This window comes from Morone saxatilis, unplaced genomic scaffold (assembly GCF_004916995.1).
Source record: "Morone saxatilis isolate NCDOM2014 unplaced genomic scaffold, NCSU_SB_2.0 Contig15, whole genome shotgun sequence".
Classification (NCBI taxonomy): Eukaryota; Metazoa; Chordata; class Actinopteri; family Moronidae; genus Morone; species Morone saxatilis.
The window spans coordinates 14998333-15020453 of NW_023339707.1; the positions used below are offsets into that span (position 1 = coordinate 14998333).

Genomic DNA, 22121 nt, shown 5'->3' on the forward strand with positions numbered 1-22121 from the left:
GATCTGGGAATCTCTGATTTATGACTCGAGCCTGATCCCGTTCAAAGGCCCCTTTACTGTTGGATGAAACGGTTAGCAGTATAGCTGCCATTTGTATGCCTCGCAGTATTTGAAAACTACATTTTCCAAGAGATGGAGCTTCTGCCACCACGGTGAAAACCGGTCTTATGGATACTGCCAATGATTAGGGCTGATTATTTGTACCTTCCTGTCCATTGTTGTGTTTTGCTCTGAAAAAGGTAAACAAAAAAGTGCATCTGGAGGTAGAGGAGCGAGGAGTTCTTCTTACCTCACTTCTTACCAATTTATTAAATAAATCTGTATAAGCAAATGTAATCAAATTTGATGAATTTGCAATAAATCTTATCGTTTAGACCATATAATATTCACTTTTTGTTGACTCTATGTCATTTATTTTTCAGCTGTAGATAGTGGTGGCATTGTACTGGCCAGGAGTGTACGTAGAGGTGTCTGTCATTTTCTATACCCTTAATAAATGTGAAACAAAGTGGAGAGTGAAGAAAACTAACTGCAGACTACTTGGTTAAAACAGGAACAGATGAAGTATTTTAGCTTCTTCTGCTAGGACACCTGTCTAGATACTATTAAAACAAAGATCTGTTTTTATACTTACGATATTGACTGTTGTCTTGCTCTGGGGGAGGAGTGAAAGTCAAGATCTGCCAATCAATATCTGGCAACGTCTGGGAGTCTTCCAAAGTAACCCAGACCACTTCTTCTTGAGAATCCCTGGCTGGAAGAAAACCCACCCTCTGGACAGAAATGACATTGCAATAGATGACATAAGTTCTCCATTGTATTAAGTTTATTTTTTTTTAGTAAAACTCTTTTGTAAGAGGTACAAAAATTCCATTTATGCAACAGCATTAGTATATACTTTATATTAAATACTCCAACTACAACTTAAAGAAAACACTGATCCTACCAGACTTGGAGGGCAGTTTGGAGAGGAGCAGCTGACCACCATCAGATCTCTCTCAATGTTCAACAGACACCAGTTACCAACATCAGACTCTACAGACAAACAAAGAACATCTTTACTCAGGTTTAAATAAACACATTCAAGCAATCCCACAACACTAATGCGGTGTGCAAATTAGCTATTAGAGACTGTCAACACCAAGCATCCGTGAACAAGACTGTATTGACCTGAGCAATGCTGATAATTACTCACTTGAAGTCAGAGAGGTGATGCTCCCAGTGCTTATATCCACCATCAATAGGTCCTACAACAGAGACAATACCAACTTTATTCAGAAAAAGATAATTCAAATATTCTCAGTCTAAATATTTCCAAAATGTAAATTCATGAGCAAGCTTTATTGTCCAATTGTTGTCATAACAACAAGTAATTTCCCAGGAGCTGACAGTACCTTGCGGCTGCGCTGAGGACAAGCAACAATAACACGCTGACTGTCAGCTGACCAGCACTGAGGGGACAACTGGGAGCTGTAGATACCAGTAAAGCCATCTGTAAAGTCAAACAAAACACACAGACACAACTACGTTTGATATATACTCACAAAAAGGTGCATTGCTGTGACCATCAAGTATTCCTTACCCTCTCCAGGTCGCTTCACCACATCCACCACTACTGAGGTCTTCTTAGTATACCAGTCATACTAGAAATAAAAGGATGGAGGGAAGCATACGAAAACACATTATTAACTCATAAATGTATTTCTGTCTAATGTCTACAACCCCAAGATGGTGCACTGTGTGAAGAAACAAAAAATATTTTCAGGGAGTACAGTGCACTTCGTAAAGAAGGGAAAGTCCATCCTGTCTTACCATACAGAGCTTACTGCACTGCATGTGTGGTCCATAGACAGAACACTCCAGGTAGACAATCCGACACTGGTCTGGGCTCAGCCTGGGGGAGCACACTGCACTGGTGCCTGATGACAGCTGCTCTGAGGGCCACAAACAAATACAATATACATAAACATCTGCAATAGTTATATATGTGTGTGAAATGGTCAACTTGGATACAAAAAGTGAATTCTTATTAAAAATAAATAAAAAATAAATAATTCAAGGATCACAGTTGTGTTGTCGTGCCACACTTGTCATGCACATTTAGTCATGGTGTCTACAGTGCTCAACACAAAAGTTAATCAAGGACAATTGGATAATTTTATAACATAATAGCTCAGAGGGGATTACAATGTGCACGGCTTGGTGTGAAAGGTCGCCTGTGCACTACAGATTTAAATAACAAGAAGACAGAAGTTCGCTTACCACATTTCCCACCCATGAGATCCACATAGAACAAAGATGACCTGACAGAGAAAAGGGAACAACCGGATAATATTAGCCTATGGGCCTCACTAAGGAAGTCTCTCATAGGTCAGCTTTAATTTTTCTCTTTGATGAGAATGAATCAGTAATCACCTCCTGTTCGGACAGTATTTGAGTCCAAGTCTGAAAGGCTCATGCCACCAGCCTACAAACACCACACCTGTGTCACCAGGAGCCCAGAATGCCTGCAGAGACAGAGACAGAGTAACAGAAAGACAAACAGACAGCAACAGCAAGAGCACATTGGAAGTGCAAATAAACATGCACCACTGCACAAACTGCTGTGCCGACCTGTCCAGGCGAAATATTTTCAGGCACTCCCTCCAACACAGAGACGTTGTCACCCTCGATGTCCAAAACACAGAGCACTGGACAGCTCTTACTGACTAGTGCCTCTCCCCAGTCCTCATGGAAGACAAACTGCTCCCCCTGCAGGGATAAAAAAGCACAAATATTACAGTTTAAGCTAGAGTGGAATGTAACCTAAGAATGTTGATTAAAAACTTTGAATAGTGAAAATCTTTTGTATTTCAATAATTGCATTCACTTTTACAGCCTCCTTTTTCTCCACTCTCATGGTCTCCTCCTCGTCCCCAATGGAAGACAACTCTGGTGACTCAGTCTAAAAACAGAAAATGAGAAACAATAACGAGTTATTAGTAACTAGTCTGACCCTTTTATTGCACTAATCGCATCAACCAATGGTAAATGGTGAATCAACACTAAATCTCATACAATATCAGGAAGAAAACTATCTTCTCTGCTCTTATGACCACACCCAATCAATGTTGTCATGGTATTTTGCTTTTGAACAGGGAAGGAAAATACCTGGTGGGCACTGAAAGCATTTGGAGAATGCAATTCTATTATGATTGAGCAATAAGCTTCCTTTCAATGGTATGCAACAACTTTTGGGATATATTTAGTCTGAATAGCTAGAAATTAGTGCCAGCCACTTAACGCTGTGCTATGCTCTGGGGACTATTGAACACAACCCTTGCAATGACAACAGGGAGAATTAACATGCTTGACATTTTTACCTATCGAGAGCAGTGCAGCATTTCTCTGCCCGATGTAATTCAGTGCTGATTAACCCTCAAACAGTTTTGCTGACAAACCTGGAAAAAGGATTCTGCCTTAGGTCTCTTCCTTTCTGCCAAATACAGGAGATGGGTCTCAGAGTGGGACCAAACCAAGCAGCCAAACTGCTCTGTGGATACAAAACAGAGTGTGATTAACACATGCACTTGCACATGTAAAGACAAAGTTTCAAAGAAATAAGTAAACAAAAACAAATGCTGATTTCAAGTGCAGATGACTCACCGTCTTCATAGACTTTGCCATGCTTCTGTAGGGCTGTCAGATTGATGCTCTTCATCTTGATGTTTTTAGTCCAGATCTGAAAGGTCACGTAGAGGTCAGGAGAGGAGATAGAGGGTTTAAAGTCAATGCAAAGTCACATGAGGTTTTAAAGACAGGCTACCTGCGGAAAATGTAGCACACAGGGGGCAACAGAAACGGTAAAGCAGAACAAAGACATTGATCAGGGTGGGCGAGGAGCTGAATGCTGAGTGTGAGCCAGACAGGCAGCCACGCACCTCCAGGAACTGTTTGTCCTCTCCTTTGATTGTGCACTCTCTGACAACAGCCTTCATTTCACCCGAAGGGGAATCCTTACTTAGCAACCTGACAGGAGAAACATAATGACGATGAGACAGTGTTTTCTCAGGGTTAGGACGATGAGAACATCTACAAGCTCGCTCCAGATAAAATGACAAAATGTTTACATACTCTCCTTTGATCTCAGTGCAATTTCCTGAGGCTCCAGAGTAGACCACCGACTTGTCATCGTGGAATACAATGTACTGTCGGCAAAACTTGACATTCTCATTTCTCTCCAGGTCACGCTGGCTCCATTCTGCAAAAGAAAGCGAACACAATGCTATCAATATCAATATCAATATCAATGATTATACACACACACATCTGAAAATCTTAGCACAGCACAGACTAACTCTACCTGTGTAGATGTTGCTGTATTTGCCTCCATACTGAGAGGTGACAACAGGTCCCAAATCTGCTCTGCTTAAAGAAGGGAAGAGGCTGAGTTCCCTGTAGAGCCTGGCAATTTCCCCGGGGTTGGTCATCACCTGACAACACGCAGCAGAATAACTTATACTACGTCTCAGTGATACAAACTGTTTAACAGCGAACAATGCCCTCTTCATTCCCAGCCAGGAAGCTAGCCGGCCATACATAAGTTTGTAGAGTTAACACAGTTTACCACCAAAAACAGGAGTCAAGTTTTATAAAGCATTAGCCGTTATGCAAACAAACCAAGCGATAAACAAAGCAACCAAGTGAACAAGCTAGTTCGTTTCGCTCCAGCGTTGACCAGGAACTTCCTGTGGCAGCTGACAGCCAACAACCGAACCAGCGTCTGCCCGCTAGCTTTAACTTGGAAGCTGGCTAACATTAATTGACTTATCACCAAAAAACAAAAACAAAAAAGCGTAATTAATGCCAGTTATACATTTGCGCCTTACGTTACTATGAGGTTTATTTATTTAGGGTATGTTATTTGTTCAGAAGCAAGAAATAAGTTAACGTTAGCTGAGTCTAACGTTAATCATACCTGTGACTCCATGACAGGGACGGTGTGTGTCGCTAGTCTGCAAACATGAAGCAGTTGAGATCACAATGGAGTGGACGCTCCAGAGTGAAGCTATACGAAATCAAACGTCACTTCAACTTCCTGTTGCGACTTGAGAAAATAAAATAAAGTCCATGACGAACACTTCCCGAGTGAGGCAAAACACTGGAATTTAAGAATTAATTAATGATCAGTAAGAATGAGTAACTGCTATCGCACAGTAATCTACAACTTGTGCCGCGCAACTAGGAACATCGTTCACTAAATACAACAGTTTATTCACGGCAGTAACATATGCCTATGCTTTTATTTTGTAGGCATATCACCTCTGCAATACTCAACAGGAAGCAGTAGACAATAAAATAACTGCGCTCTTAACGCCCTCTTGCGTTGTAAACCACAGTCTTTGGGCCATTTAACATTGTGACCATGCAAAGTCGTTGATTTCAGTTTGTTGCATTCTTACCCAAAGCACGATAATATTTATATTTTGACGAGTTAATGTTTAAAATCACTTTGTATGTTATTATCCATTCAATTTCTTAATGTGTGAATGACAACCGCCTCACTGTTACTGTCAGTCAGCTGGGGTAGGTGGGGTCACAAAGAGCCAAGATGGCTGACTTTGAGGAGCCGCTGTCAGATGATGAGAAGGTTTGGATACTATTTATTCCTCTGTTTCACGCCAATTTCTATTATTTATAGAGACCTAACCGTGTTATATGTTCGCACGAATTAACGGTTAAGCCGTGGTAGGAGAGTGCCAGTTTTTGCTCACGTATTGAAATGATAAACTTGTGTTTTTAAGCGACCACTCGCTAACTAGCCAATGCTAGTTGAAGAACACAGTTGGGCTAGCGCTGAAATCCAACGCCAATAGAGGGGTTTAACCACTGGACGCTTGGACTGAAAACTTTTTGGTAGTTGTGCCTAGATTAGTGGAAATAGAAGCGCCGACACCAATGTACATTTCCTGCAGTGTCCACACCAGCATGTAATAATTAACGCTACAGTGTTGGGGCGACGGATTCCTCTCATATAACGGTGGCTAACATTAGCGGCTAACGTTACTTTGCTGTGGATTTCTGGGTCAAACAGATTCAGTTGCAGCTCAAATACTTGTTAGCCTCACATGGCTTGAGATCGGGATATGGGTGCCTACAAATTAGATGGAGCCTGATAGTGACACCCAAGCAATACCAGTGGCAGCTGGACACATTGAGTTACCAGTAGGAGGCAAAGCTTTAATTATTGTGAATGACATAGAGTAGGGTTTATGATACAGGCGAGAGCTGAAGTGTACGTGCACCCTACAAGAAAATGATCTGAGCATTAACGGGGTGGTTTCAAAGCTAGAAACAAGAGTAGCGACATTCTCTTGAAAAGATGGAGAGATCTAAGATTAAAGGTCTGTTGACGGTCGACCGAAAAACTGAGGGCAAGATGATGGCATGATTTCAGACATGACACAAACTCGACAAGTCGTTTCTAATTCAGTTTCCATTCTGTATTCTGTATGCTTGAGATGCCTTGATGTTTATCCCACTGCCCTCCAAATTACAAATGCTCTAATTAAACTATGACAATTATACTCTCTGAACTTTGTAAGTATTTTGTTTTGTTGTTGTGTCGTTGACTGACTTTGTTTTGTAATTGAGAGCTATAGTCCTTCCTAGTTCAACTATAACAGATCTCTCATTGCTACTGAAAATACTTTTTTGTATGTCAGTATGGTAAAGCCACAGCTAGATGCCACTTTTTGGATTGTTGACTTGTTGAAATGAAAGTACAGTGTTTTGCTTCTAGAATAGTGTCATGTTAATTACAGGTAAATATTAGTTTGTGGTTTTGACAGATATTGTAATTGCGACTTGATTCCCGATTAGTGTGGAAATGATTATTTTTGCAATTGAATTGAATTTTCACTGAAAAAAACTATAAAAATAATAATGTTCAGAATTGTTTGAGGTCTGTATCAAACAGACATGTTTTTTTTTTTTAAATCTGGAGAACAAGATTTGTATGCCAGACGTCTCAATACGTAGCAATACAGTACTTCATCATAATGCTCTTTTGTCTCTTTTACCTTTGTCAAAACATTTCTGCCTCTGTGATTTGCATATTGCACTTTGCCATGTTGATAATATTTCAATTAATTGTGCAGCCCTGATTTGTGTCGTCTCTCTTTGTACTGATTTTGCAGCAAGTCACATTATCATGATCGCTGAATTGATTGGTTGCATTTCATTTGCTTCTGTAGGTCCGCATAGCGGCCAACTTTGTGACTCATGCCCCTCCTGGAGAGTTCAATGAAGTCTTCAATGGTAAGAACTGAAGTAGATACCTATGATAATCTAATATAATTTGCCTCTGATAATAATATTTTATTGTCTTACAAGAGTGCTATGCAAACAGTGGTTTCTTTTGTCTTGGTAGATGTGCGGCTTCTTCTCAACAATGACAACCTCCTCAGGGAGGGGGCTTCACAGTAAGTAACACTCAATTAATGACAAATTCAAATACTCATAATGTACACAGTTCCATATGGGAGGTATATTTGCAAAGTGGGGTATATTATATTAGGCAGTGCAGAACATAAGCAAAGCCAGTGTTTTGGACGTTTATTGAAAGCATATTGGTGTCATATTATGAATGCCTGCTGTACCTTTGTGCCCATTCTATTTGTCCAGCTCCTTTGCCCAGTACAACATGGATCAGTTTACTCCTGCCAAACTAGAGGGCTATGATGAGCCGGTATGTTTTGTCCTTAAGTCTATATTATTTATTCCAGAAGAACGAGTGTCAAAGCAAGACTTTCTTTCCCTTCTCTATAGGTCTTGATCACAGAGCATGGTGACTTGGGTCAGGGACGTTTCCTGGACCCCCGCAACCGTTTGTCGTTCCGCTTCGACCACCTAAGAAAAGAGGTCAGTGACGTACAGCCATATGAAGGAGAGATGGCCCTGAGAAGCTGGAGAGATGCCTGTGATACTTCCCTTAGTGCCTATGTCAAAGAGCACTACCCTACTGGAGTCTCCACGGTAAGGCGCACAAAAAAGTGTGACCAAATAGTAATGTAAGCAATAAAGACTACATTTCACCCATAACCATACTTACCCATACCATCTGTTTGTTGCAGGTATATGGGAAAACGGTTGATGGTCAGCAAACAATCATAGCCTGCATTGAGGGACATCAGTTTCAACCCAAAAACTTCTGGTATAGTGACCTCCCTGCAAACAGCTGTTTAAAAGCATATCTGAATATGTGTTTATGTAATAGAATATTTATAACATTGCTATCATAAATGTTATAAATGAACTGCTTTATGTATGTTTTTTTATTTGTGGTGAAAGGGAAATAATTTGTCTCCTTGAGTTTATATTAAGTTTCGTGATGCTGCTGTCTGATTTTAATCTAGTGCTTCTCTTCATTTCTCTAACACAGGAATGGTCGCTGTAGGTCAGAGTGGAAGCTTACCATTGGTCAGTCCACTGCTCAGGTGGTGGGAGTGTTGAAAATCCAGGTGAATTGAATTCAGTGTGCTCATCTGCATAAATAATTAATAAGTCAAGGAGAAATATTTTTTTTAGAAACTCCTTGCTAATGAGTTTCCACTCGGTCTCCAGGTGCACTATTATGAAGATGGGAATGTGCAGCTGGTTAGCCATAAGGAGGTAGAAGAGTCAATACCAGTGACTGTAAGTAAAAGGTTTCATCAAGCACTAACGCAGTCTTTCCGCACTGATTTAACAATATGTTGCTTAGATAGTATAAGACTGGTTGTATCAGTTCCAGGTAGATACAGAGCAAGTCATCCATCTCTGTTGGTAGGACTAAAGGTGATGATTATATGTGTGCTTTTTTAAAACAGAATGAAAGCCAGACAGCCAAGGAATTTGTTGACATCATTGAGAATGCAGAAAATGACTACCAGGTAAGCTACCTCGTTATTGATTACGCATGTTTTTATGTCTAAAATTAGATTTTAAAAAAGGTTTATATCATTGAAGATATACATAAAGAAAATGTTAAAATATTATACTTATTTGTTTCCCTCTGCTTTTTTATTCCCTCAGACTGCTATCAGTGAAAACTACCAGACCATGTCTGACACCACCTTTAAGGCCCTGCGTCGCCAGCTGCCTGTCACACGCACTAAGATCGACTGGAATAAGATCCTAAGTTACAAAATTGGCAAGGAGATGCAGAATGCCTAGTGGAAGGTCAGGGACTGACCAGTGAGACACAAGCTCCACTGGGCCCACAACCCACCTATACATGCGCAAGGACTAACCAAAGCAAAACTATATCAGTATGGGGCAAGGTATTAATATTTAAAAAAACAAAAAAAAGGAATAACTGAAAGATTTGCAGACTGTTAGGCACAGATATACGTCTGCTGTAAGGTTGCGGTTATGGAGATAATCATGGTAGAAAATGGTTACTTCTGGATGTGTGTTTTGAAAGAGTTGTGTTGAGTCAGTGTGCAGGGCTGTGCTCAGGACTGCTACATTAAAGAAGTAAATCTTCCTTCGGCTCTAAGGATTCACAGGCCTCTGTAGATTCAGGTGTTAGAAGTTACAATATTTCTTTTTTTAGTCAAACTGATGCAGAACTCTGACCATCTCACAGTAAAGATCTCAGCACACAGGGAAAAGAACCAAGGCAGCTGATGAGAAAAATAAAGCACACATATCGGGGTTTGGTTTTGGACAGGAAAATATGAATTTTGTAAAAGTTTTGGTTTCATTGTTGTCATATATGCTGGAATTGGAAGTCTTGTGCGTCGGTAAAATCGTGACATTGACAGGAAAGTGAATAGCAGTCATCTGACATTTAACTGGTACCAAGCTTATAGTATTGCTGCACTGACAACACAGTTTTACATTGCCAATGAAATTGACAGTGTTTCTACCTGTTGTTAACATTTAGGAGTAGCACAATCCTCAGCATAGCTCTGTCCCCGCACTGTAGACATTTATATGCTTGTCGGTGTCTGTCAGGGCTGAGGGAATGTTTACTTGTTTTCTGTTGTGCTCCACTGATGTACATGTCTCCACCCATGCAAGCTATGATGACTGAAATAAGATAAAGCAACTTCTATGCTGCTGCATCTATAATGCATTCTCTTTTCTCTTACTTTGGCAACACCACCTCCATTGCTGTACAGCTTTTCCTTTGTGAAAGGAAAACATACTCATATTTACCAAGATTTATTTGCCAAAATCTCTTTCCTATGGTAAAGAACTCCATCCTCCCAACCATGTATGCAAATTTCTATTTTAATACGCTGGTTTTTGTTGGAGTCCTAGAATATTTGCACTCCTAACTGTAACAAACTGTTTGTGTATTGGTCAATGCCAAGTGAACGCAAAGCAGTTGCCATGTAAGGCAAGATCATATACTGTATACATTACATGACTTCTGTAAGGCCACATCATACTGTATGTGTTACATGACTTCTATGTAGGCTGACTCTGGATCAGTTACTAGTTAGCTATACTATGTGCAGTGTTCAACCCTCACACTATACTACAACTGTGTGCCGATCAGTTATAAAGTTCAAGACTGTACTGCCCCATTCTGTTGTACAAATAAATGGATTGAACATCTTGGCTAGATTGTTATTTTCCTTTAATGCTGTCGCACAAAAAGTCTTGCACATCGCAGTAATCAAGATTCAGAAGATTTCCAGCTGAAATTGTTTTAATAGAAAAGCTTAGACACACTGTAAACTTTAAGGCAATTTATTTAAAACAGCAGTAGATGTTGCAGGTGTTCATGATATGCATATTTACTAGAGACAGCTGAGGGGCATTGCCCCTCACAGACAAATGGTATATAAATCTATTACATTTAAATTGATTGGTTGAAATAATTATTTAAAATCAATTGTTGGTTTTAAAGCCAGAAAACATAAAAAAAACATAAACCTAAATGAAACATCTGATGTGTAGCACTGTTAGGACAAGACAAATACATTATTTGATGGATACAACTGTATAGAAACAACTGTTACAGTAGCAAGACAAAACCTTCACTCCTCATTATGTTCATTGACGGAATATCCCAAAGAGTTATCACATATTCATGATACGTAGTCCTTCCTGGTTTGGGTGAAGCAGAAATTAACCTTCCCTGAACAAAACATCAGAACTTCTAGACATAAAGTATTAGTACAGTAATGTAGTAAAAAATGTGCTCTCCCTTTTCAAGATAAGATTCAGTGTATTCATTCATAAGTGGAATAGAAAAAGCAGGACATGCATGTCATGTTGTTCATTCATAGAGAATCAACTATGAATCCTTTCAACTATTTACAGTATAATAGTGTTTTCATGGGCCATCTCCACAGGAACTGCATAAGAATTCACTAGAAAAACATTTAAAAACCTACTCACTAGTGTGAATGTGATAGCTACACGTTTGCTATACTCTACATCCATATATGTTAGCCCTTCTACTTGCTGTACAGTTTTGCTTCTGACTAAAGTCGTCTTTTTTTATTCTAACAGGACTGGCAATTTGAGCATTAAAGGAAAAGAAAAAGGAGTGTTGTACTTTGAAATCTTGGTAATGTTTCATCCTTCAAAACCAAACATGGACTTAAACTCGGTCTCTTTGTCGTTTCTAAACACCCTTGATAAGGGGCTAAAGTGGAAAATAACAGATAAATATTTTCATTCTAAAACTTCAAACTTACAAAAATTCTACAGAAAGGTATAAAGACAGGAACATTCATAGAAATATTAAATCAAATAAAATAATATACTATATTCTATTTCAAATAGCTCTTTTCCGATTGTTTCTCAGGTTGTGGTATAGAGGTAGGGGTGCGACAAACTCTTAAATGCATCTGTCTGAACCATCCCAGCTTTAAAGCGTCTATACTACTGATTATGAGTGCTATGAAGAGGGTTTAAGGGCTGGCAAAGATGAATATTACAGTAACTCTTGATTTAGGCCCCACTCGGTTCAGGTGGTTAGTTTTATGATCTGGCCGTTAGCTGCTAGAAGATAGAACCAGGTCAGGCTCCTTGGCTCCCTCCTGCCCACTGCTGCCGTGTCCACAGTTTCCTGTCAGCTCTGGGAAGAGGCTGGTCCGAGCAGAGTGACTTGGGGAGCCTGGAGTTGGACTCATGCCTGGCTTCTTGGGAGGGATCGGAGGCGGATGGGTCCTCTCTGAACGAGGAGTGAGGGGCGAGCGGATGCCCGGAGACAGGGGCCCTGAAGAAGGTGACCTCCCCCCAGGAGGAGATGCTGCTACATTGCGGTAGTCTGTACCAAATGGAGAGCTGCTGATCGGCGCCAGCTTGACGCCAGCCTGCTGGCTGGTGAAGCGGGACAGCACCTGAGTGACAGTGTTGCGAGCCAGCTGCTTAGCTGTGCTGTGCTCTGGTGGGGGAGGGATGGAGCAGGTGGTAGGGGAGAGGTCCCTGGGGGAGAGAGGGCCGCTGTGCTGCTGCTGCTCCAGCTCAGCCTGGCTCTGGAACTTGTGCCTGGCGGCCTGGAATCGCTGGTTGACTCCAGCCTGGTAGGAGGACTGATGGAAGCCTGGGCTGCCCAGACGTTTGGCAAGAACGGGGGAGGAAATGGGGGAAGAGGAGAGGGAAGAGGAGGCTGTACTAGAGGGAGAGTGAGGATGAGGGTGAAGAGGGGAATGCAAAAGTGCTCCTGCCCCATTCTCTACCACGCCTCCATTTTCTGCTCCTCTCCCTTCCTGTGCCGATTCGGTCTCTTTATGAGCGTGATAGCCATTGACCTTTGACACTGAGGCAGATTTAGGAGTGGCAGTTACCTTTCCATCCGGCTCAGTCTGAACAGAAGTGGACACCAGCAACATCTTGGAAAGTGACTCTTTCACCTCTGTCATATCTTCCTTCACCTCTTCTTTACATCCTCCAGCTTCAGCCAACCTCTTCCTCAGCTCCTCCAGCTGTCTCTCAAGCTCCCTACTCCTCTCCTCCTCTTTGCTGATCCTGGATTTCATCTGCTCTCGCTCCGTGTCAAACTCGGCCAGTTGCCTCTTGGACACGGCCTCTAGCTGGGATGCCCTGCTCCTCTCATCTTCAAGAACCCCCCTGAGCTTCTCCAGGGCGCTGGTCTCGTCCTGGAGCAAGGTGCGAAGTTGGAAGACCTTATGAGCCTCCTCCTGCGCCAGGTTGCTGGCTTTCTGGAGCTCCATAGACAGAGTTGAGGAGAGCTGCTGCTGCTGGGACAGTGACTCTTCCACCTGGCTCACTGCCTGTGTTTGTTCCTTCTCCAACTTCCGTACTGTTGCACGCTCCACTTCCAACTAGAAAGAGAGGGAGAGAAATACAGGAGTCAAGGCAGCTTTTCCACTTTTGACCACAAGGAGGCAAAAGAACACTGCTTTGTTACATTAGATCCAAAATAGGATGAGAAACTTGCTTCTTTTTTTGAAAATACACTTGTTGTTGTTGTACAACTGTCTTCAAAGAAGGTGTTTTCAGTATAAAACATTTGGAAATGTATTTTGCACCAAACCCATTACAACTGTATACTATAAACTGTGTTTTTTATAAATGTTCAAATTGAACTTATTTCTGATTATTTCAGGTCTACTGCAAAGATCATGTTTTAAATTTTTCCATTACTTGCCAATAACAGCCAATATACTGGCTCTACTGACTTCATAATTCTATTCAAGTAACTTATTTGAAACATATTTAGTGGTATATAAAACATGTATTATTTGGTTTGTTAGACACAAAGCTTATAAAAATGGGGGCTCACACAAAGCACTGAGATTCAAAATGGCTGACATCCCTTGTAGGTAATCAATTCCTGTTTCTTTCCCAACTATCTTGCCCCTATCCACAAATTGTCTAATAAACTATCTTTGAATTGGGTCCACTTAAATCATACAGAATTAGGAGAGTGAAGAAGATGGACAGTCTGTGCTATTCAGAGTCAGAAAAGAAGCAGAGAGAGAAGGCATTGTTCATGGTTTGCTTTGTTAAATAATTATTTGCTTGCAGGGCATGTTTATGGAAAGTTAATTTTGTCATGAGGTCATTAGAGGCTGACTAGGCGGCCTAAAAGCTTTGATGAGTAATAGAGGGAAATGGAAGGTGATGAAATACCAGCTAGCGAGGATGATTACTGTACAAAAAACAACACTGGCAGGAAAGCCTGAGGAAGACTGGGAGACACTCAGGATCCCTTTCTTACATAAGACCCTTGGGCGAGGTTTGTATAGTGGCTGATTGTGCGCTCACAGCGTGTGTGTGTGTGTGCGCTGACCTTGCATTAGACATGGACATCCATTATCTCAGGTTTCCTGAATCCATGAAGCCCCATGGCTGCTGGACAGCTAAACAATGGCCTCTTCCTCCTCTGTTTCCTATGGAACAGCCCTGTGCTTGTGCGTACAGGTGCCTGTGTATGTCTCTACTTTAACAGGGCAAGCCCTCTCCGCCCTACTGAGTTACACAATGGGACCTCACTGACGCTTCCCTGCCTAGTTGGTGGGTTTTAAATCACAGCTATGTTTACCACTATGAAGAAGGGAACTGTGCATACAGGCAGAGGAGAGGGGAAGAGGAGAAGCAGAAAAATCTCTTTCCACCAGATGTGCTTGTCTATCAGCAAGTGAGAACTGGGAGCACCAGTTATCGTGAGGCTTTGCTGTCTTTGGCACCACAAATACATACACACACACAGCGCAACACTACATGTCCACTTTGTGTCTTTTACATGTCAGTCATACCTGTTGCTGCAGTTTGTCTCTTTCCGTCTGCAGCATGAAGGTGAAATCATCACTGTGCGCAGAGTCCTGGGCATGCCGTCGTTTCTCCTCCTCCAGATCAGCTATCATCTATCAAACATACAGCCCAATGAGACAGCTATGACATGCAGACTGGTTTTCTTCTTGCAGGATTCAGTGCATGAAATTGACATAATTCTCTAGCTAATTACCTTTGCTCCGACATGCAAATCTGAGACAGGTGAGCTTGATAATTCACTGAATGTGTGAGCATGCGTTCACGACTGTATAAGAGTGCGCATTGCCCCTTACCCTCCTGTGTCTGCTCTCAGCAGCAGCCAACTGTCCCATCATCCTCTCCTGCATCCTCTTGCAGTGAGCCATGACCAGTTTAAGTACAGCCAGAGGGTTTGGGCCCACCGCCCGTCCCTGCAGGTGTGTGTGAGGCTGGGTGAGGGTATTTTGGCGTTCCTCGGACTCGCTGTCCCGCTGCAGGGCCAGGAATGGGTCACTGAGGTCATACTGGCCATAACGCTCCTGGACGAAAGCATCTCTGTGCTGAGCCTGATAGATGAACACAAACATATAGCACATATGTCATTTTGTAAACAATTTTGTTCCATTAACTTATACTAATATGCTGAAACTTAACTTTAAGGGAGGCTGAAAACACAATTGAACCAGATGAAGCATACAAACACACACACACACATACACAAGTGTAACTGAGCACACAAGCTAGTGGTAATGAGACAGCAGGTGTTAGATTCAGTCTGTATAAATATCCATGAACATGTTCAGTCCTGACTCAGCAGAAAAAACTAGCAGTGTGTTTGTGTATGTCAGACGGGATGAGGTCTCCTTTCCACACTGTAGAACAGGAAAAAATGTGTTGAGAAGATAACACGAGGCCCAACTGCCAGTGCCAAGAAAAACACAAAGTAAGTCATTACAAACATATTGTATATAAGCATATACACACACACACACACACACACACACCAGCACATCATGCACAAAAGAAGACTGACTTTTATGTAATAACTTTAGGTATGCATATCTCCATCGAACATCGGAGTGTGTTTGTGTGTGTGAGGGAAATCTGTGTGGAGTGTGAGCACAAGCAGATGGTCTTTCCCCTCAACCCAAACACAAAGAGGTGAGGCACGGCTGTCCAACCCCCATGAGGGGCAGATGTTAACTCCTCCCCAGGGATGCAGGGGTGAAGGACCAGGCCATGAAATCAGTCAAACACACACACACACACACACACACATACAGAGCTGTTTCTAATGAAGAGGTTCAATTATACCTATACCAAAAACAAAATATTGAATAAAAAGTGATTAAAAGTGCACTTGATTAGGCCAAAAATAAGATCTTGATGGACAAAATATTGCAAGCAACTGAACTAATTTCAATTTACCATATACTATTTTTTTTTTTTTTTTTTAGAAAAGCAGGCTGGACAACAAGAAATAAAGTGAAACGTGATAGGGCCTGGTTGACCTCACTGCAGGTCACCCTGATATATCATCAGGAGGTCTCATTTACTACATACAGTGAGTAGGTTTGAGTTCTGGAGGCATGCAGGGTCAGCTGGCGGTGCTAGTGATGTAAGCACATGCCACAGAGTTCACTCCACGTGCCTTCGGGACACCCGTCGCTGTTTCCTCATGCAGTCCTCATCAGACATCCCGGTTCTTTGGCCCCCTTCATCCCCCTGCCCAAACATGCATGGTACTGCATTCCTCTGTCAGTCCATCATCATTTCTCAGAAAATGCCTCTCTCTACTTCCGCCTCTCTGTCAGCCTCTTTTTCTCACAGGCTGTGGCAGCACAAACACACACAGACACACCCTGAGGGCATCAGTAAGGAGGCTGTATTTGAGGCTCTTTCTCTGGCTGAACAAAGTATGCGACCCTCAGTGAAGAGATTACAGGACTCCAACAAAGACACTGTTTCAATGCCGTCAGTCCCGTGCATTGTCTCCATGGCTGACCCAGTAAGCTTTAATGTGTGAGAGTGGGTACAAGTAATATGTTTGTGTCTCTTTTTTCCCTTTTTATGTGAATATAAACATGTATGTGTGTGTGAGCCATTGGGTGTACATTAACCTGTGGCTGTGTGCATGTGATTTTGTGCTGGGTTCTGGAGTAAAGCTGGAGACAAAACTGCAGCTTCCACAGTTAAATAACTGTTTAACCAGGACATTAAGGTCCAGCTTGAGATTGGATTGTGTGTGTGTGTGTGTGTGTGTGTGTGTGTGTGTAGCAGTCCTAGCCTAGGGTCTGGTCTCCCATGGTTTTCTCAGGATAGTTCTGATCATAATGACAGAGTGTGCTTTCCTTTATGAGAGGGCACAACAGGCAAACCCTCTCTTCTGCAAAGCTCTCATTTCTGCACAACTGATGACAAATGTCTCTAAAACTAAGTCATAGGAAGGACTATATTATATGTTATAAATATACTTTTTTCTCCACTGTTTGATTATCAATAATTATGTATGTATTTGCATCAAATATGTAAGAATTCCTCTACAATTACATGCAATGTTGTAGTTAATGAAACGGGTCTGCTGCAGCTTGTTTGCCTTCTTCAACAGCCTGTACCCGCTGATGCATTCCCGCAGCTGTAACAAGGTGTGAAAGACAATCTGATGCTTTTCACCAGGAAAATGTCTCTGTCAGTCAGTTACCTACAGCCTTAAGGCACAATCATGTCCTTGTGTGAGCTGAAAAGAGCCAGGGAGTCCTATTTCCTTAGAGACCCTGTGTAATGACTGTTCCACAATGAAGTCAGCAGCTAGAGTGGACAAAATTACATCCCTGAATGGTACTGGGTGCATATCTCCTATTACAAATGTACGGTTTATCCCTTAAGTTGACTCCTAAACAATGCTGTGAGTGAAAGAAAAAATGCTATGAAAATGAGTACATATGCATGTACATATCTATATGTGTGATACGCTGCAGCTGGCCAGAGTGGTTCTTTGCATAAGCGTCTGTCTCCAGCATAACACCCCAAATCCAGAAGCTCTGCAGTGGGGGTTATGGGAAAAGTATGCATTCCTGGTGAATTAGTCCACTCTTGAGAAGAACAGTTAGCGACAAAAGGACAGCGCGACCAGACCTGTTACATATGAAAAGCTTCTTTCAAGGAACTTAAGGAGTCCCACGCACATGTATTTGCAACAAGATGACTAAAGACAATTAGGATTTTACACCCTTTTATTTTTAGCAAAGTAAAGGGGTGTATGAGTTTGTATTTCAGTTCTATTCTCTTATTTCAAGCAAAAACAAGTATTTATAAAGAATCTTTACTATAATCCCGCATTGGAGGAAAAGCGCAGTGGCAGGTATTTGTCCAAGGCTAGAAAAGAGGACAGTAGGTCAGCTGCAGACCCTCTAGTGTTGTGTGATCCTGTTCAGATTTATGTCTCTGTGTCTTGAGTGTTTTCTTGGATGAGGAAGCAAGACTAGTAGTGCCATTTATCTCCTGGAGAGTGGAAAACCACTCTGCTGTACTTTGTAGCGGAGAAGGAAATATAGTCAATGGACCGCTTGTCAGGCATGCTGAATATATAACAGACCTTGGGAGGTGAGAGATATCAATCCACTGGCAGTCACATTGGATTTAACAGAGCTGGTGAGGCTGCAAACTCAAACAGACACAAAGGGCTCTGACCCATTTTGTTGTGTGCTGGTCATTAGAGCATTAAGAAATTACAGAACATTCTGCTGGGGAAACGCGTAACAAACAGTGCCCATGGCTACAAACAAAATAAAAGCTCCTGCTCATACTGTGTTACCTATCAAACAAGTCTTCGTAAGACTCCTTCTAGTCATTTAACTTCCTGTATTAAGAAAAGCTCTACACAGCAACCATATCTGAACTGTGTTGTGTTGTTCTCCATCACAAATAAGAACAAATCACATACCTGCCCAACAGTATGCATGCCTTAGGTTGGTTGAGTACTATAAATTGAGTTTTGCATGACAGTCTGGTGCTGGGGACAAATGACTAACTAGGAGCTAAAGGACAACGTAACCATTAGCTACACCACACTTTGACAGGATGAGAGTATGTTGTGTTGTCTTGGGATAACCCAAATTGCAAATGCACCTACTTGAAGTCGCATTCATTGATTTTCAGCCGTTTGCAGGCGGGAGACCTGTGTAAACTGCTAAAAGACAAATGGCTTGACATATTATCACCATATGAAGTCACTATAGCTAGTGGGTTAGAAAACAGTTGCCTACCTAATTATACTGCTGATGCTACCTAGACATCCAGCAGACACAGAGCAACTTTAGTCTTCATTTGGAGGGAGGTTTCAGACCACATGGCACATGTAAGTTCAATATTTTCATCTTGCATTAGCTAGATCTTCAACTTTCTTCACCAGCTAATCAACACATTTTGATAGATGGGTTTAGATTATGTGCAAGGCAAATAACTAACATGATCTAGTACCGTGTGCAGCAGAGTGTGAGAGCCTGCTCTGAAAACTAGCATTCAAGCCCCGGGACCAGTTCGTCCAGCTACATATTGTCAGGTAAGGTAATGCAAAGGCAGTGCAGTGATTTTACTCACTTGGGGTTAGAGGTCGACCGATTAATCACTTTGGCCGATTTGTTAGACAGGGTAAGCATAATTCACTTGTATAGGGTTCCTGCCCCAGCGACATGCTTTTGTGCGCCAAGAGAGAGAAAATAAAAGAGACAGAGAGTGTTTGCTTTTAAAGTCTAAGCTAAGGTGTGTGCTTAAGGCTATAGCTGCATCCTCCACACCTCCCATTAACCACAGATGGCACTAAGATAAATGGAAAGACGCCAAACAAAACCTCACTTTATTTTATGGTCCATGCAATGCAACTACCACTAATGCCTCAAATGCTCATCAGTGGTTATGAAACATGGAAGCAGGTGCTCTCACTCGTTAGTCAGGCAATGCTTTTGCACAAGCATAACATATCATTATGTGGAACAAGGGCCTGCTCTGGTATTTCCTGAGAGAGTCAAAAAATAAAATGTGATTAATTCACTGATGCCAACACAGGCACAAACTTCATTAAGAAAGCACAGATTTTTCTTATCTTAAACTTGGTTTAGCCTGACCTCCTATATCACTATTTTATTTGTAGTAGGCAAATACTCTCCTAATCAGTGCAAATAGCAGGGTGGAGCTCATTACCGTTACAGATATGACCCTTCTGGCTGGGTCTAGGGATAGGAGAGGCTGCCATAAAAAGCCATCCTAAGGAAAACATTTCTCAATCTATGTTGCTCACATGGACTAATCATCAGTATGAACAGTGTGTGTGTGTGTGTAGGTAACTATGAAGTAAAAGGAATTTTAATGTCATGAGCATTTTCAGGTCTGGGAGCTTTACTATCGCAGGCCTCAGGCTCAGGTTGTTGATATGGAAGAACTTCATTGACATCACAGACTAGTGTGCATTACAGTGTTATATTACATTTTGCTTTGCTTTTAGGGGAACTTTCTGTGTAGTTTCTGCTGCTTTCTTATCATATGTTCCCCTTAACAATCTTGACATGTCCAAATTGGGCATGATTCTTGTAGAGTAACAGAATATACAATCTTATCTGAACAGCCCACTCTAGCCAGGCCCTATTGTTTTATGGAGTCAGGAAAATACATCAGCCTACAAATAGACAAAGCATTTTAGGATTACAGGATATGACATCATATCAAAAACAAAACAGGCCCTGTTGAGCATGACTGGTGGCCTGGGTAAACAAAAACTGTTATTATGAAACAGCAGTATTAGTTTCACAGCCACGGGTACTCAAGACCACAAAGTCTTTAACAAGAAGTTGAAGCAGATCCTTGCCGCAGGTCTGGGATATAGTTCGATATCATCAAGTCTTCACTTGTTTACTTAGTGTCTGCAGAGAACAATGAAGGCAACCGAGACTGTGAGATCCCTCACTGAGTATTTAAAGGGCAGGTGTAGAAGTCAAGGCTCTCACATACTGCATGTCTGTTTTCATGCCTTCAAATGTCATTCCAATGAGCTAATGAGAACTCGCTCTATGCTTGATTTATGCCGTTTATGCCTAACAGAGAGAAGATATTAATAGCATTAGTTCCCACATAGACAATCATCAACTCAAAAGATACGCCACTCCTGTTGGAATGCAGGACCTGTTTCTGGTGTCATGTTCTCAGGAATGTTCCCTCTTGTAAAACAGTTAATCTGTGTCCTTAGTGATGAGAGCTAAAAACAATACAATCAAGAATCTGTAGAGACAAGTCCCAAAGGTGACGCCACCCTATAAGCAAGCAAGCACATACTGATACAGCTCCAAGTTTTCAGGGCTTCTGCAGTGTGGATGAAGGGTTAAAACGTGCCTGAATGCGGTTGTCCCGAGCAATCGACAGGCATCCCAAGTACTTGCTGCTGAGAGGAGAAAATATTCGAAATTGGAAGAGGGGCGAGGATTTGAGAGCCTCTTTGTCTTTTTCTCAACTGTTCTCACATGCAAGTCAATGTTGTTGACACACATTGAGTTTAGTTAACGTGGCATGTCAACTGACAACACTCAGAAGAGAGCTCTCGTTAGAGAACAACACCGTTTGTGGCATGTCAACTGACAACACTGTTGTCAGAGAGCTCTAGTTAGAGAAGAACACTGTTTATGGCATGTCAAGATCCAGGGAAAAATCACAGTGCGAAAATGAATACAACAGCCAAGACAGAGAAAGGCAGACAGTACTTTATGGGTGCCAAATCAGTGCACAGACACTGAGCTCAATATTGGACAAATTAGCCTGCTATCAACCCCTGATCCCGCCCCCTCACAATCTGCCCTAACATGGGCCAGTCAGTAAAAATGGTGTACAGGCCCCCAGTGGGAACAAGGGAAGTCAGTGATTTGAGTCTACAACTCTGTACATCCTCTACATAATAAACACTGCAGCCTCTAACTGGCCCACCAGAGACCACCAGAGTGTGTGTGTGTGTGTGTGTGTGTGTGTGTTTCTCCTCAAAAAGAGCTGAAGCATGGTCCCATAACTTCAGAGCTCATCCTCCCCTCCTCCTTTCGTCTTTCCCTTATGGAAGGCCCTCTTCCTCCCCAGGTTTCGGCAGCTACGCCCGGTGAGGGTTGAGCGCTTCCTACATCTGGTGGCTCCCTCGTAATGGTTTTTCAGTTACCTTTCAACCAATTACAATACAGAAGTTTATTCGATTTCAGCTTAATTTTTCACCTCATAGCTTTCCCCGTGTTGCGTTCACATTGTGGCAGCGCACAGCAGGCGGCAAACTGGATGTTCAATTGTTTTCAGAGAAAATAAACGATAAGAAATTGCGCCAACGTTTGTCTTTCACAACCATGTTAAGGACAACACAGGTGTTTAAAAATCTATATATATATATATATATA

General features: G+C 41.9%; 3 protein-coding genes across 3 annotated transcripts in view; 1 reads left to right on the plus strand and 2 right to left on the minus strand.

The window, feature by feature from the left end:
- The window catches only part of apeh (acylaminoacyl-peptide hydrolase), an 8975-nt gene extending 3923 nt beyond the window's left edge, over positions 1-5052 (minus strand). Inside the window, exons 1-16 of the mRNA XM_035657465.1 lie at positions 4958-5052; positions 4343-4472; positions 4114-4240; positions 3921-4008; positions 3646-3721; positions 3441-3532; positions 2870-2944; positions 2614-2751; positions 2416-2507; positions 2263-2303; positions 1813-1934; positions 1583-1643; positions 1395-1492; positions 1196-1247; positions 947-1035; positions 635-773 (exon numbers count right to left, since the gene is read on the minus strand). Of these exons, the coding sequence (XP_035513358.1) occupies positions 635-773; positions 947-1035; positions 1196-1247; positions 1395-1492; positions 1583-1643; positions 1813-1934; positions 2263-2303; positions 2416-2507; positions 2614-2751; positions 2870-2944; positions 3441-3532; positions 3646-3721; positions 3921-4008; positions 4114-4240; positions 4343-4472; positions 4958-4969 (1432 nt within the window). The 5' untranslated portion in view covers positions 4970-5052. The remainder of the gene's footprint in view (positions 1-634; positions 774-946; positions 1036-1195; positions 1248-1394; positions 1493-1582; positions 1644-1812; positions 1935-2262; positions 2304-2415; positions 2508-2613; positions 2752-2869; positions 2945-3440; positions 3533-3645; positions 3722-3920; positions 4009-4113; positions 4241-4342; positions 4473-4957) is intronic.
- Positions 5053-5478: 426 nt separating this feature from the next.
- Positions 5479-10593, plus strand: capza1b (capping actin protein of muscle Z-line subunit alpha 1b). The gene is made up of 10 exons (XM_035657467.1): positions 5479-5629; positions 7236-7299; positions 7412-7463; positions 7666-7729; positions 7810-8016; positions 8115-8194; positions 8423-8501; positions 8605-8676; positions 8850-8912; positions 9055-10593. The coding sequence occupies exons 1-10, from the start codon at positions 5591-5593 to the stop codon at positions 9193-9195; spliced, it is 861 nt and encodes a 286-aa protein (XP_035513360.1). The 5' UTR covers positions 5479-5590; the 3' UTR covers positions 9196-10593.
- Positions 10594-10652: 59 nt separating this feature from the next.
- Positions 10653-22121, minus strand: part of cttnbp2nlb (CTTNBP2 N-terminal like b) — a 15800-nt gene continuing 4331 nt past the window's right edge. Inside the window, exons 3-5 of the mRNA XM_035657466.1 lie at positions 15021-15272; positions 14712-14819; positions 10653-13274 (exon numbers count right to left, since the gene is read on the minus strand). Coding sequence (XP_035513359.1) covers positions 11982-13274; positions 14712-14819; positions 15021-15272 — 1653 coding nt within the window. The 3' untranslated portion in view covers positions 10653-11981. The remainder of the gene's footprint in view (positions 13275-14711; positions 14820-15020; positions 15273-22121) is intronic.